The sequence below is a fragment of the Paramisgurnus dabryanus genome, chromosome 22, assembly GCF_030506205.2.
Source record: "Paramisgurnus dabryanus chromosome 22, PD_genome_1.1, whole genome shotgun sequence".
In the NCBI taxonomy this organism is placed as follows: domain Eukaryota; kingdom Metazoa; phylum Chordata; class Actinopteri; order Cypriniformes; family Cobitidae; genus Paramisgurnus; species Paramisgurnus dabryanus.
Genome location: NC_133358.1, coordinates 8,261,178 through 8,278,190, shown reverse-complemented (window position 1 = coordinate 8,278,190; position 17,013 = coordinate 8,261,178). Strand labels below are relative to the sequence as shown.

The 17,013-nt window shown below is 37.8% G+C and overlaps 1 protein-coding gene across 3 annotated transcripts in view; it reads left to right on the top strand.

Moving 5' to 3' along the window:
* Positions 1-15,783, top strand: part of plod2 (procollagen-lysine, 2-oxoglutarate 5-dioxygenase 2) — a 67,895-nt gene extending 52,112 nt beyond the window's left edge. For 2 of the 3 annotated variants that reach the window (XM_065294705.2, XM_065294703.2), the window contains exons 11-20: positions 1,806-1,910; positions 2,792-2,917; positions 4,853-4,994; positions 5,740-5,802; positions 6,881-6,994; positions 7,245-7,310; positions 7,771-7,875; positions 8,129-8,275; positions 12,758-12,883; positions 14,337-15,783. In XM_065294705.2, the coding sequence (XP_065150777.2) occupies positions 1,806-1,910; positions 2,792-2,917; positions 4,853-4,994; positions 5,740-5,802; positions 6,881-6,994; positions 7,245-7,310; positions 7,771-7,875; positions 8,129-8,275; positions 12,758-12,883; positions 14,337-14,492 (1,150 nt within the window). In that variant the 3' untranslated portion in view covers positions 14,493-15,783. The remainder of the gene's footprint in view (positions 1-1,805; positions 1,911-2,791; positions 2,918-4,852; positions 4,995-5,739; positions 5,803-6,880; positions 6,995-7,244; positions 7,311-7,770; positions 7,876-8,128; positions 8,276-12,757; positions 12,884-14,336) is intronic. The other variant, XM_065294704.2, reaches the window with a different exon arrangement.
* Positions 15,784-17,013: the final 1,230 nt, after the last annotated feature.

Sequence of the window (17,013 nt, the reverse complement as noted above, 5' to 3'; positions counted from 1 at the left end):
GTCAGCAGAAGGAAAACTCTAGTATGACCCTTTTATCATGCTTCAACTCAGTTTAATGGCACAACTCAAAAATATATAGTAGTGTGTAGGTTGTAAGTTAGAGGCTGTTACACTTGGCATTAACATGTGTTTTCATCGATCGGATCACAAGTGGACGAGAGAGATACATTACGTTTACACCTGGTATTTAAATCCGTCTCTTTTGTCCACTTTCGACGGCATCTGTCCTGAATACTGTGAGGGGACGGTCCGTAAGACGGTGGGCGAGTCTCTCAGCTGTCATTCAAACGCGAGCGGGAGTAATTATGAGTTTATATGGACGCAAACTAATATTATGTCGAAGTCCGCTGCTTGTTTAGCAAGTATACATGCTGCACAGTGTTTTGTACGTTTATATGTTGGAGCTTTCTCTGAATTTTCAGCGCAATTGATGAAATAGGATCGCGCAACTTTCACGCTTTCAAAACGAAACTACGGAGAACCCCCGCAGTAGTTTTATCAATGAAAGGCTAAAAATAGCGCTGTTCACCGTATTTTCACGACAGAAGTCAAAAAAAGACGTAAAACTTGTGTTTAATACCTCAGACTAGATAAATGGGCGGAGAGAAGGCGGTCGCGTGTGGCTGTTCGAACACATTCAACCACATTGCATTCCGCAACTCCAAAGCGATCCGATCGAAAGTGGTTTCGACTACCTCTGGATGTGGTTGAAAGTGGTCGAAAGTGGACGCGTTCAAACCGTTTTGAACACCGTTTACACCTGGCATTAACGTCGTCCACTTGTGATCCGATCAACGAAAACGCATGTTAATGCCAAGTGTAAACAGCCTCTTAGTGTTTCTTTCTGTCAAAACTAGGATAAGTTGTAACTTATGCACAGTTGGAGACTAGATGGCTGTGCTCTGGCTAGATTCTAACTTCATTTCTGTGTTCAGAGTCAGTGGCTGTTATCACTGGGATGTCATTCAAGTTGTTTGTCTAAATTGCTAGGCCAAGAATGTTGGTTTAAGCTGTTAAAGCAGATGTTAAATGTTTTCTACAGACACCTGTCATTGTGTTTAAAGTGTAGCAAGTACAAATTTGATCAACATGATAACCAAAGGAATTTTTATTGTTGTTTCATTGCGCAGGAATAACTCCATTATAAGCTTTTTTCAGATGCCTTAGCCATAGCAAAGATGTCTTCTGATATTAAAGGGGACATATCATGAAAATCTGACTTTTTCATGTTTAGCTATAATCGGGTCCCCAGTGCTTCTATCAAGCTATAAAATGTAAAAAAGATCAACCCAGGAACCATTCAACACGGTAAACCATTCTTTGCAAACATGTGAAAAATAGGTAATTTAAATTTGGCTTCCCTTGTGATGTCACAAGGGGATCTTATAATAATAATAATACCACCCCTTAATCTGCACTATCCAATCACAGCACTGCCATTTACTGCAGAGAGAGAGAGAGAGAGAGAGAGGGAGAAAAAATTTGACAGTCCAATTAAGTTTCAATTTTAACAAACCACCATTATGGCGATCAGTGTTTGCATTTCATCAGCTCATTTTCATTTAAAGGGAAACACCCAAAAATAGCATATTTTTTCTCACACCCATAACGTGGCAATTTTAATATGCTATAATTAATTATATCTGGGTATAGTGACATACAATTTTACATAAACACACAAAATACTTATTTTACATCTTAAATATGTCTCATAATATGTCCCCTTTATCTTTGCTGTAGGTATACATAGCACTGAAATGTACTATTAATAACACCTAATACAGTAACTTACCTTTTTTCCCCAGGGATTTGTGCAGAAAGGATCTTTCATGTGACTATTACTTCAGTATCGATGCAGATGTTATGATCACCAACCGACAGACCCTTAAACTTCTCATCGAGCAAAACAGGTGATTTTACTTTCATCTGGAATCTTAATCTGATGTTTGGCAAGTGCTAAAACCACATATATCACAGTGAACCAAACACATCTCTTTTCCCATGGTGCTTGGAAAGAGTCTGTTGAGCATTGCATGGACTCCTGCAATAAACAAGCTTAAAATTAGCTGCATTTAGTATTATGCATGACTTTGGAGGAAGCCTGACTCAGATATTTAAAGAAACCTTGGGAAATCTCTCTTGTGACCTCTGGGTTGTGGTGTGAAATTGTAACTGTGAGCATGTGGAATTTAACTTTCTTGCTTCACATTGTTGACCAACACTATAATTTTCACTAATGTGAATGACATGTTTACCTCAGTAAAGAGATATTTTGTGCGCTTCTAGCGTTTTCACAATAAAAACACAATAGTGTTTAACTGTGTGACTTCAGAAGCTTATTTTTTATACACTGTGTGTAATCCAGTAAAAGTCAAGACCAAGTGTTTTGTGAACTCTTATTCTCTTCTAACATCAGATCTCCCTTTACTTTCTCCTGTGTTTTCCTTCTATTTATTGTCATTTATTTATTTAATAATCACAAAGTGTCTTGGTAAATCTATTTCAGGGCTTCAAAATCCTGGTCCTCAAGGACCCCCTCCGAACAGTTTTAGATGTTTCCTAATTTAAAACACCTGATTGAACTAATCAACCTCCTTCAAAAATGATAAACATGTCTCTCTTACAAGCTGATGAGGTGTGTTAAATAAGGAGACATCTAAAACGTTTTGGAAGGGGGTCCTCGAGGACCAGGATTGGGAAGCACTGATCTATTGGCTTGACTGGTAGCAGAGAAAAAGGCTCAGTGATTTTTATGTAACTGAACTTTTCCTTCATCTATCTCTCTACTTAGAAAAATAATCGGACCGCTTGTCACTCGTCATGGAAAACTGTGGTCCAATTTTTGGGGAGCCCTGAGCCTGGATGGTTATTATGCGAGATCAGAGGACTACATCGATATTGTGCAGGGAAAGCGTGTGTGAGTATCTTGGATCTGATCCAGGAATGCTTGAATAAAGAGTCAAAGTCTCATTTTTTTTTTTTACCAAATATAGATGTATTAGGCTAGATATAAATCTACTGTAATGCTCACATCAGTTCCTAAACATGGATTAGCAAATTTGAATTATGTAAAGCTGACCAAATATTTACAAAAGTTAAAAAGTAAAAAGCATGTGCAGTTGATGTCTATGTGGAGTTGATGGTTACATTATACAAACATGCTTTAGATCAGGGGTCTCCAAACTTTTTGTGAGCAAGGGCTACCACAATGTATAAAACAATCTGGAGGGCTACTTTTTGGATATAGTCTACCCAAAACATTTTTGTTTCACTTATTTTATATGATATGTTTTATTATTGTTTAAAATGTAAAGATACATAAAATATAAAAAATATGTAATACATAAATATTAGGGCTGTAAAGATTAATTGTGCAATCATGCACATTTTCTCAATTAAAGGTGACATAGAATGATTGAACGGGGTATTTATCCTTGTTCTGTGATGTGACATGTATACAAAAAAGTTTTTGTTTGGGTCTGTAATGCCTTAGAAGCTTCCTAAAAACCTCTCTCAGATAGCTCTATTAGGGTGGGGGATTTTAAACAAGTGGTTTGCACCTATTTGCCTCCCCCTAACTTGCAATCTCATTACTGATTGGCTGACTTTGCTGCTACTCAAAAAATGTATCCAATTATTTTAAAGTGGAGGGGCAGTTAGATGCCTGTGATGTCATAAGCATCAGTTTGTCAGATTGGGCCGTTTTCTGGCTGACATTTCTAAAAGAGGAATTTCTATGAGACTGAGATGTTTAGCATGTCTAGCACTTTTTGCATGTTTGTCAATGAGGGTAGACTACCATTATTCAACAAAGACAAGGTAAAAAAGGTTTTTCATTCTCTGTCCCCTTTAATGAATTTGAATTAATTAAGGCGAAATGCCGCCACATCCAAAAGCCAGGGAGCGCTCTCGTGCAGAAACTCCAATTGTTCCACAGAAGAAGTAGCATTACAAACCCTATTCCATAGATATGTATAATAAAGGCTAGATGTCTCGCCCGCGCTGCTGGCCAATTGAGTTGAACGTCCACATTTGGCGGCCATCTTACCTCAGGGCGATTGCTCACTCGTAGCATTGAGTTTTAATGGTGCAGGTACTTTTAAATGACCATAACTTGCATAATGTTCTACCGGTTTGGTTTGTTATAAACGTCAAAGATGTACCTACGACACTGCATACTTATACTAAAAAGAAAATTCATGAAACATGAAACCAAATTTGAAAATCGGTAGAAAATTGAGTAAGCTATGGTCATTTAAAAGTACATGCACCATTAAAACACAATGCTACGAGTGAGCGAGCGCCCTGTGGTAAGATGGCCACCAGTTGATGACGTTAAGGACTCCGCCGTAACACATCTAGCCTTTATTATACATATCTATGCCCTATTCCAGGAAATGTCTAGAAGAATATTTATATCGCCGTCCATTAGATTGTTTCTGGTATTTTCATGATTATAAAGAATATTTTGAATGATTTTGTTTAACGAGTGTTGCTTTTTTAAATGCACGTTATAAACGACGAATGATTTTAAATTAATAAGGACTTCTTACTGACCAAAACGCCATAGTACACGCACAAGCTGCGCATGAAACACAGAATCACAGTCTTGTGATGCAGAATCGATGTTACACGCGATTTATCGTTACCCTAATAAATACGAAAATTGAGGCTATAAATAGAATGTGCTATAGTAGACACCTCACAACCCTTGGGCACCATGTTGGAGACCATTGCTTTAGATACATTGTGCTGTGATTTCCAAAACTTTTAGGATCACAGCATTGTATTCTTGTATGCACATTTCAAGAATAATGCACGTCCTGACCCGACTTCTCTCTTGTGATAACAGCGGTGTGTGGAATATCCCCTTCATGGCCCATATCTACCTGATTAAGGGCCAAACTCTGAGGACTGAGCTGAACGAAAAGAATGTGTTTGTCTTGGAGAGGTTGGACCCTGACATGGCCATGTGCAGGAATGCCAGAGAGTTGGTATGACCACTGTAACAAAGAGCCATACAGTACAGAGTTTGATTAACCACAGATAAAGTACAATATCAGCAAACATAGGGTTTTGGTGATCAGTTTTAAGTATATAATACAAGCCAACATGTAAATATTAGTAAAATGTCTTTTTATGTAAGCTTTGTTTTAGAGATAAATTATGCATTTGCTTCTAAAGCAAATATGTTAATCTATCTACATAAGTTTGTATATGACGTTAGTTTACAAGTGCCTGATTTCTCAATGCTTTTAAACATCTGCTGCTCTTCTGTGACCAGGATGTAACTGGCAAGTATTCAAAGTATATCAATGTGCTGTTTGTGTTAAAAGCATGACTTCTTTACTTCTTTATGGCAGCTGTGGTTCATTTACAGTTTCTTCAACATCCTCTTGTTATATCAATCACATGACCTTCATCCAACAGGAATGGGAATCTTTGGTTGGCTGCAATGTTGTCTCAAAACTAAAAACCAATCCCACTAATAACTATGCTTTTTTCTAAACGCTTAATGTCTACGACTAACTGCTCAGGACATCTTAAAGCTTCGCATAAGCTCCTTTCTGACCAAATTATCCAACTAAAAACTAAAAAAGGGATTTTTGCTGCACAAGCATTTCTCAAGCGCTGCCCTGGAAAGATTTTATGTGGCGGGTCCATTTCTTTCCTTTTGCTCTATGTGCATTGTACTTTCTCTCATTATTTATTTTACATGGTGCTTTTCCTTCATTTTAGACAGTACACAGAGAAAGAGAATCTCCTTCTCCGGAATCATTCCATATGCTAAGAGCACCAAAGGTTCCTCTTGTTTTGATTATTACTTCCTTAAAATACAAATATTTGTTGTAAAGCAAGGCATCTCTTTTCCAAATGGCAAGCAAGAAATAATCCAACTATAATATGTTTTAAAAAAAAAATGAAAATTACAATTTGCACTAACATTAAATATTTTATAATACAGTTTATGTATTATAAAACAATATTAATAATATAATCTACAGTATCTATTCAGACAGATTTATGATAAATTTCTTCCTTGGATGCATGAGGAAAAACCATAAATCTCTATTTTACTGTATATGATTATAATATGGTTTTTCTGTCCCAATAGTGTAGATGCATGTCTCTGTAGGCTTTCAAATATTTAATTTGAAGCGGTAGTCATTCTGGAACGAACGCATCCCACCCAGACAGATGTGTTCAAAAAACAAGCCCATCCCTTTGGGAAGGTGATGCCATTGTTTTCAGTTTGATAAGCTACACCTGCTGTCTGATGGAGTTAACCTGGAGAGAAAGCACCACATATTTTACTGTATGCAGAACTGTAAAATCCTGCACCTTGAGTTAAGTGGTGGAAAGGCTTATGAAGGCAGTAATAAAGATCCCATGCATTAGACTAGCCCATTCCTCGCAGTAACATCTGGGTTTAAGAGCAATCCCTTCCCAAGCACAAAAAGCTTACCCTCAAAGCTCCTTGACTTATCTCAGCCTTGGCAACAAATGTAATGTAGCAAATGTTTAAATTCAACATTCATGCTTACTTTTGACACAGAAAAAGTAACTAAATAAAGCCTAGACTGAGAGTAAGTCTGGACCTTAATCCCTGTCCCTGCTTCTAGAGTAGTAATCAGGAATGATGATTCCTGGAATTGCTTTATTCCCCAAAAATCTCCCTGGGTTCCCGTTCTGTTCCCACTCACAGACCTCCTCTACATCTTTTCATGGACTATTTGGTTATTGGTGATTTCTTCTGAAACACTTATAATAATCTGGAATAAGTCAAATACTTGTTTTGCATTGACAGTTTTTCTTGAATTGTTGGTTATTTTGTCATATACTTTGTATGATCTAATCTCATTTTCTTTGTCCGCAACAGGGAGTTTTCATGTACATTACAAATCGGCACGAGTTCGGAAGGCTTATTTCCACAGCCAACTATAACACATCTCATTATAACAATGACTTGTGGCAAATATTTGAAAATCCACTGGTGAGTAACCAGATGACCAAATGTTTTCTGTGATACATAAGCAGTCAGAATCCAGAATTTATTTTCATTAGACGATACATTTGTCATCGATAATAAAATGGAGTGCTGAACGAGTAAACATGTGTTGACCTCCATCAGGCCTGTTCTTTGTCCATCTGTTGAATGAAAGCAGATGGACTGAACAATGTTTGGCCTGCAGCTGGAGAAATGACAAATACAGCAACGACATAATCCTCTTTCTTTTTCACAGGACTGGAGAGAAAAATACATCCACGCCAACTACACACGGATTTTTACCGAAAACCACTTGGAGCAGGTACAAACGAACCTTAAGGCATTATTATCGGTTTAGACTTTTGTACAGTAAGTAAACGTAAAACGATATTTAACTTGGATCATGAATTTCATAATCACCATTCCAACAGTAAGTGTTTTGTTGAGAGATAAGTAGACATTAACCATAAAAGTGTTGCTGCCAGTGGTACCAGTTGGCAGACGCTTCTTAAAGTTGTTGCTTTACGTGGCACTGTTTTTTTTTCTTTGCGCTGAAGCCAAGCACAGTGAAACTCCAATTATTATATCCCTAAAAGTGTTATAAATGTTACGGTCACAGCCCCACATGCAGAACACTGATTTTATTTTTATTTCAAAAGAAAAATCTTGCTATGTCCCTTTAAAAAAAATATTTATATGATGTTTAGATGACTTAGGGTAATTTACTGTGAAAATCGTGCTTGTGTCAGTGTGATATTAAGCTGCTGTTTATGTTTCTGCAGCCATGCCCAGATGTTTTCTGGTTCCCCGTGTTGACGGAGAAAGCGTGCGATGAGTTGGTGGAGGAGATGGAAAACTTTGGATCATGGTCTGGTGGAAAACACAAGGTCAGATAAACCTGCCGACTTCAAAACAGTCGGCACACTTTGCACAGGAATCGCTCAAATCCAAGACTTAAAAAGGAATATTTTTCACCTAAAAAATAAAAAAAACATCTGATTTTGTAGTTGGTTTGTGAACTGAATCAAGCAGTGCATTAAAAAGTAACTCCTTTATAGTCATGAAGGGTTTTCATAAACAGACTGTGTTTATCGGTGGAACATACGATGTTTATCACTGTTATTATGTGTTCGTCCTTAGGACCAGCGGATCACTGGAGGCTATGAGAGTGTGCCGACGGACGACATACATATGAAACAGATTGATTTTGAGAATGAGTGGCTGCACTTTATCAGGGAATTCATCTCCCCCGTGAGTCTCAAGGTCTTCTCTGGCTATTACACCAAGGTGAGTTGCTCTGTCTGGGTTTGAACCAAAGCTATAATCACTTCTTAAATCATTACGTCTGAGCTTGTTTTAAGGTATATCCATCTCTTCTCCCTTTCTCTATATTTGTTGTCTCCATGGCATGTTATTCTTTACTGTTTGCTTACTATGTTGAGAAAATTAAAGATGACAGGGCCATATAACTATGATTTTTTTCCATTGTGACCTTATTCATGACAATTACACTTATATGTATCCCCTCCACACATAAATTATGACAGCCTCAGTAAAGATTTTGTTCCTGTTTTATTTTCTCTTAGGACATGAAATAAAAGATTTGAATTTTTTTTCAAATAAATTTTCAGATGTCCACTTGAGTGGACACCATGCATTTATGACTTTAACAGAAGTTAAATTTGGTAGAGCTTTGTATTAACATCAAAAGGTTGTACAAAAAATTGTGGGCTTGTCAGTGTAAACACATGGTTCATACCTTGAATAAACTGTAAGTTGCGTTGGATAGAAGTGTCTGGCAAATGCAATATGTAAATGTAATACAAAGATACTCTATTAACTTTAAAGGAATAGTCTACCCTTTTGCCATATTAAACTATGTTATTACCTCAACCTAGACGAATTAATACATATCTATCTTTTTTCAATGCGTGCACTGTACAGCGCGTCGTGAATGTGTTAGCATTTAGCCTAGCCGCATTCATTCCTATGGTACCAAACAGTGAAGCCACCAAACACTTTCGTGTTTTCCCTATTTAAAGACTGTTACATGAGGAGTTATACCAGTAAGTATGGTGCCACAAAATAAAACTTTTTTTGGTACCATAGGAATGAATGGGGCTAGGCTAAATGCTAACACATTCACAACGCGCTGTACAGTGCACAAATTGAAAAAAAGATAGGTATGTATTAATTCGTCTAGGCTGAGGTAATAACATAGTTTAATATGTCAAAAGGGTAGACTATTCCCTGTTCCAGCTTCATATCCAGATTGGAGGCATATTTATGGGCTTAGGTAGGCACCCTAATGTGCCATTTGTATTCCCATATATCCCCAATGGCCCCAGTCTGGAGATCTGCAGGTCATTCGGTTTCTCTGGGTCTTTGTCTAAAGCCCGGAGTATGTTTTTTTATGTGCACGCAAAAGTACACAGACGGTTAAACGCACAGCCTTGCAAACGTTGACCCGTACATGTACACAGACGTTGGATGGATGATTTTTGTCTACATGTCACATCACAGAACAAGGATAAATACCCTCTTCAATCTTTCTTTGTCACCTTTAATTTTCATTTTGCTTCACTACAACGTCTGGGACTGCTGTGTAGAGTTTCGTTTTATCCGGTAAAAATCTGCAGGTCCAATCAGCGAACAGATGGGGGTGGCTAAAAACAATGACGTTGAGGCCGTGCGGTGCTAAGCCTATGCGCATGATATACGTCACGACCAAACGTTAGCGATTGGTTATGGTAGATTCAGAGTGACTCTGGGCAGATCCAATAGTTTTAAACTTCAACAGAGGACCCTCCTTAATGGAAGTAACGCTTTGCAATGGAGCGTGGCCAAATGACTCTCTGTACAAATAAAATGAATGTACCCCTCTCGTACCCTTAAAAATTGACCATATGGTACTTTGGTATTCCGTAAATTTCGGCTGCCTTTTTGTTGTACCTGAGGGTAAGGTTTAGGGTGAGTCTTATGTTTTGTATAGGAGGGGATAGCAAAATTGTCAAGCACTGGCTTCAGTGCAGTTAAAGAACCATTCTACTCCCTTGTAGCCATTAAAGGCACACTATCTCAGCCACTGGGCTTGGTTAGGTACCTTGAGGTGCTTGGAGCTATGAGACTAAAATATACCCTGTAATGCCTGGTGTCCATTATAGTTGACGGATGATTAATTAGAATTTCCTCGCTAAAATCAATACTTGGGAAATTTAACAATAATATGACTCCTTACTTGATGTTACAACTTTTTTAACCTTCACGCATCTCCTAGAATAGAAGGAATCAGTGGATACTCTGGTCTTGGTTTGGAGAGAAAACAATTACACATACAGTACAATGCATGCCACTCTGTGGCACCATATAGGATGATGGAAAAATGTCCCATGTAGAGATTGATGTGCAACTATTTCAGCAAAACCACATACAAATGCAAGAAATGGCTTTTTAAAATAGCTGTCCACTGTAGTGGATGTCATGCATGAAAGGGGGATACTTTGGATGTATTTGTAATTCTCAAATTCGTCTGTGATGTTAGACTCACACAGTAATGCAGTACAGTACTTTCATCATACTTGGACAAAATTGGTTAATTCCAGAGAACCCTTGGAGGCCACTTCGGGAAAGGAACACTACATAAATATAGAGAAATGCTGTTCCTATCACCAAATTACTTTCAAACAGCCAAATTATGAGACACAATTGTCTTACATATTTCAGGATTTCCACCAGTAGGGCGCTGCCCTTTAGAATAAGAAGTGTGTTTACCTCTGATTGGAATTCACCCATTGCTTTAAAATAAAGTTACTAATAGCATTCTGATTGACAAAAACAAAATCTGACCACAGCCCCATCCCACAATTTTGCTTGAGGTTTACACATTCAGGGAATGTCACAAAGATGAAACCCGTAATTTAAGATACCCATTTCCATATTATTGGGAAACCATATGGTATATATAATGTCAAAGGGAATATTTAACTTTTGCCATGCCAAATTTGAGTTGTCGTTTTTTAAACCTTATTTTTTTCAGAAACATAGTGAGCCAGAATAGATTTTAAATGTATTACCATTTTGTTAATCATACTACCACTATCATCTAAAATAATACAAATTGTGTTCCTCATCCAAACCCTATTATTTCTCAGTCACCTCAGTAAGTGTGTTGATTTACATTTCACATCAGCAGGATTTTAAAAGTTTTAAGGGAGTCACACACTAGCCGCACAGCTCAGTGTCGTGCCACGTCGAGTCACGTCTAGAACAACTCGGAGGTATCGTAAACAGGAAGTGCACATTAAATAGCGCGAGCTTCGTCAGATAGCGTCTACTTCAAAATGCAAAATATACTGTAGCAGCCAATGTTAATTGTTAATGATTTGGGACAAATATGATGTTGTTTAATGTTAAACTATGTGAGTGGCGCTGTGTGGCGCAACAGGGATTTGAGCAACTTCCTAAGTCAAAGCTTGGCGGCGCCTGTGTGTGTATACTCATAGAAAACAATGTGTTCGATTTTTTTAGTACGGCGCGGCGCTGAGCTGTGCATCCGGTGTGCAATCCCCTTTATGCTATGTACACACCAAACGTGGGGCATCGCATTACTCGCTCTAATTTACTCGTGGGATTTAACTTCGTGTCATGCTAATTTTTGGGCAAAGACGCGTTTGAGGTGAATAGTGCGTGTTTTCGCGTTAAACGCGCCGCCCATATCGCTTCATTCGCATCGCCCCACGCGTGGACACATCCGATTGCTTCTTTGCATTGACTTTGTATGTAATCTACCCGCGCAAATCGTTGAACTTCCATCTGGTGTGAACCCACAACTGCAACACTTCCTGAGAAGTGTCTGAGACTGATAGATCCCAACTGATATTGCCTGATAGTGATAGATCCCAACATGACTATGTCAAAAATGTTAGATCTTACAGATCCAAGGTTTAGATTCAGTTCAGTAGTTCTCACTTAGATATCTCTTCACCAGGAAAACGTCTTTTTCTGTTACTCAAAGATAGTCAACTGTGATTGGAGGTAACACTTCTACTCAACCATGAGGCAGATGCAGAGATTGAAATGAAGAAGGGCAGGCAGGAGATCAGGAGATGAAGGAATGATAGAAATATTTAATGGTTGACTTGACTCATGGAATCTCTCTCTCTCTCTCTCTCTCTCTTTCTCTCCTACCTCTCCCTTCCCCCTCTCTTTCTCTGCTGTTCTTTGGAAAACCTCTGTCCAATGTTCACTGTATAAGCACAGTTAGGTCTCTGGTTGATTTAACAGATGGAATGTAAACTTGGGACAGCGCCAAGAATCAGCTTTTTTGGGGTCATTTATTAAAAAAGGCAGTAATATTAATAATAAACTCAGTAAAGGTATTACTCCCATTTGCGCAAATGTTAAATAAGGAAAATGTACAGCCAGATGGTTGTTATCACAGAATGAATCCCGACAGGATGATCAGGTGGACTTCTATAACCCTGAATGGCTTCAATTGCGTTAAAAACCTGCTTGATGTAGATTGTCCCACTTAATGCACTTGCTCTATAAGTAATTTATTCGACATTAAACATTGATTTGAAATTTTATTAGCTAATTTGTAACCGTCCACTTAGAACATTTTCTTCAGGATTTAAGCCAAGACACCAAGTTCAAGCAAGACGAAGATGCCAGTTGGTTTAATTATTTATAATTATTAAATCTTATATTTGTTATTAATTATGCATTTTTATATTTTATTAAATTTTTATTTTGTCTTGTTTTTTCCAGGCCTATGCCGTTATGAATTTTGTGGTGAAGTATACTCCAGAAAGACAAGCCTATCTGAGACCACATCACGATTCATCAACAATTACTATTAATGTAGCTCTGAACAACAAAGGGATGGACTTCCAGGTAAGCTTGCGTTGTAGGTTAAGTTACAGTGTTACGTTCAGTGGCCTTCAAAGGAAGCAAATTCAAAATATGTGTTTGGTGCGTCATGTGCACCTATGCGCATCATGCGTCATGTCAAAATATGTTCCTGCTGCACACGCGTCAATAGGGTTTATAACAAGAGACAGTGATGCACATGGTTTACATGACGCATCCAACACATATTTTGACACTACGAGGCACACACATGACGTGCTAAATACATGATTTGAAGAGTTTTACATTGTGCGCCCTCGAAAATTAAGTCACCGGCTGTCACTGGTTACGTGTATGTTGTGTGATGGTTTTGGGCCGTCTATTTTATGGCATATTACATACAAAACCGCATCCCTGGAGATATTTATATTAGGGATGGGCATTCGATTAAATTTTTTTAGTCGATTGTCGGGAGAATTATCGATCGACTATCGATTAATCATTAATATTTTTATAATAAAAAATAATTATTTAACTTCTATAATTCAAAAATGTTGAATAAAAATACAGCATGTTTTCCTCCATGAGACCTTTATTACAAGATCAACTTGCGGAAGACAGTTAAACTAAATTTAGTTAGACAAACGGAATATATATGCGCTTGAATATGCCGTGCTCTAAAGCAGCGGAACCTGCAGCTGCGAGCCACATTCTTAAACAGAGACCTCATTTGTTCCAAAAAATCATGACCTCTTCATAATTATTCTTTTGAAATCAAAACAGAAGGTCACAGATAACGGAGTATGGTGTCAAATATTGCACCCTGGTGGTAAATGTTGAATTGCTGCCACACAGTAAAATTCATTTAAGACACATGCTACGCTAGGCAACGCAACCTGCATTAGATAAAAAAGTATTCGATTAATCAATAACAAATTAACTTCATCGACGAAATTCTTAACGATCAATTATCGATCGTCGATTAATCATGCCCATCCCTAATTTATATATCAATAAATATAATCTTAACATGTGTTTAAACTCATGATTAACTCTTTCCCCGCCATTGACGAGATTTTCCGTCTTTCCGCAATTCCGCAACTTTTTAAAACCGGAAGTATTGCCCTATGGCAAGCGGCTGCATGTCTGTGTCTGTTTTAAAGATCGCTCTGAATGGGAACTCTATGAAAAGTCCGTCACAAAAATGGAATTATCTCAGCTTTTTGCTCAAAATATGGTGTTTTTGCAAAAACCTACCCATATTCAAAAGCTGATTGCAAAAGAACCACTAAAGGTAGGATGAAACGTTTTTTTTTGTTTGAAAGCAGAGGGTCTGTTCTTTCATTTGGTATATTGTATGTTTATATATTTAAAGAAGAACATTTTCTGGAAGGCATTAAACTTTGGTGAAAATCATGAAAAACGCTGGCGCTGGCTGGCAACTTTTTTTTAAAAACGCTGGCGGTGAAAGAGTTAAATACATTTTCTTCTGTTTTAGGGTGGAGGATGTCGATTTCACAGATATAACTGTTCCATAGAGTCTCCTAGAAAAGGCTGGAGTTTTATGCATCCGGGTAGACTCACACACCTCCACGAAGGACTACCTACCACCAGTGGCACGCGCTACATTGCAGTGTCCTTCATAGATCCATAGGCATCCACCCACCCTGCTGAAAACCCATCCTTTAACCAGCATGAGGTGGTTAGCTGGTCTGCCAGCCTGGCCAGTTTGACTGTTTTGCTGGTCTTAGAGGAAATTTTAGGTGCTAAGGATTGCTGACCAGATACCAGCTTTAAAAATCCAGAACCGGCAAGCCACCTCCAACTGGTTTAATCTTTTTTCTACACTAGGAATTTACAAATCTTGTTTGTGTATTGTCATCTGTTTGGTTGCGTTCTTGGTTTTTATGTTTCGTGTGACTGTCGTGTGGTCTTTAAAAACATTACTACTGTCGAGAGAAATGGAAAAAATGCTGATTAAAAGAAGTTTATTGAAGGTCTCTGTACACATACACACACTCAGACAGACATACAAACCTTGGTGAGAGATTTGACTGTAATTTTACTGTAACTTTGGCCACACATTTAAACTGGTTTGGGGTGTTTAGTGTTCACACTCATTCGTAATTGCTGCCTTCAAGTCCTCCTAGGAAGTTCCCACTTATAAATTCGGAAATGATTATGACATGATGTGCATTCAAGTAATTTCAGTTGGAAATAAAGCAGATGTTTACAGCCTGACTAACAAGATGAGTGCTAGCACAACAAAATAAAGATCAATGTTATTTAACATCTTCTGCTACCAAAGATAATAACAGAAAGCATAATTTGTTATGCACCTTGACACCTCAGATGTTGGATGACTGATGCAACATTTGGCGCAAATCTCAAAAATACAATCATTCTGACGTAACTTGAAGGTAACAATAATTTTACTTTTAGCCACCACACCCCCTGAAAAGTGAAAGGGCATAGTTTAATTGGATGAATTCAGGTTTATTTTCGGTTGGTATGAAGGACCTCTTTGTTAATGTACTGTAAAAATAAATATGTATATGAAGTTGTTAGTGGCGATGCAATAACATGCTTTCAACTGCAGTGCCTGATCATATGTTTACAAAAATAACATCATTGCTAGAGTTACATGAATTTTCCAGCAACAATGAAGTATGGATATTTTGTCAAAGAGTTTGACCAACTTCAACAAAGATATATACAAAAAGCATTTGTAATTTTTGTATATTTGCACAACAAGGAAGTACAGGAATTAAAATAAATCCTGTTTGGGTTTTTTTAGACAAATTCTTGTTGAAGTGTTTTATTGTAAAATACAAAGTAAATGTATTTTAAACTGAGAATAATGTTAAATGTTTTATATGTGTCATCCAGGTCAATCTCTTAAATTATTTTTAAATCTGGAAAATAATAAAAGATGTTTTGAAAGATTTTTTTGTCTTTACTTCACAATGACAGCTTTGTGTTGAAAACCGTTAATGACAAAATGATGAATTTTGCATGAAAAATAGGCTACAATTTAGTGGACATTATGCAGAACAGATTATGTTAGTTTCACTGGCATAAGATATTAAAATTTCACTTAAACGTTGAGTAATCATTGAGCACATTTAGCTTACCAGTCATGCAAAGGCTATTATTTTATGCAATTTCACCAGATGAGAGATTACAATTGGGAACAGTCCAATTATTCAACCACAGAGCCTTGCAGCCACTGGAGCTTTAGAAAAATACAGACTCAATGAAACTTTTAGTTTAATACACCTTGCATTTTAGAAGGTCATGATACTTCTGTACATTAGGCTTATCTGATAGGCACCAGATTAGAGCTGAAGATCTGTAAAATGATAGAACTTAAGCTTGAGCCCGACCGAACCTCTTGGGTTCAGGCTTCATTTCTATCATTTTACACAGGCTCTGGCTTTCCCTTCGGCTTTTGTGGTAAATGAGCGGCTATTTCGATTAGCGCAAGAAAGATGCAATAATGGATGCTAAGGAGGTGAAACGAAGGCTTGCCTCTGGCGATTACGCTTTGGTTGCAGCAGCAACTAAGCAAAATCTGAGGTGTGGAAATGTTTTGACCACATGCATATGAGAATATATATTTTGAGCCAGTTGGTGATATGGGTAAAAATGCGACATTCTGTTAAAGTATGACAGCAAAACGACAGGGAATTCGTCCCTGATAAGGCATAGTGATCCAAGCTGTTCAACACCTGCCAGTTCCCAGGATCAACCTACAATCAAATCATTTGTTAAAGCATCAAAACCCATCCATTTAAAGGTGAAACAAACGACCCTGCTGGAAATCAATACCAGCAGGACCAGCATATGTTGTGTTTTGGTGTTAGTGAACAGCAGTTAAACCAGCACCAAACCGACATAGACCAGCATGGGAATTATGCTCTGTGGCCATACCAGAGATTGGACTGCATTGACCATGTCATTAATACGGTACTGCACCATATGGACTCGACATTGCCGAGTTATCCAAAGCCGACAGTGCTCCGGACATATGATATACAATTTTTGCTGCTAAATCATTAGTCAGGTACGTTAAAGAGTAAGGTTTGGCTGCGCAATTGTCAATAACATTGCTGCAAATGGGAGACACTCGGTTTAGTACGGTGTACCTCACACTGACTTCTATACAGGCCATT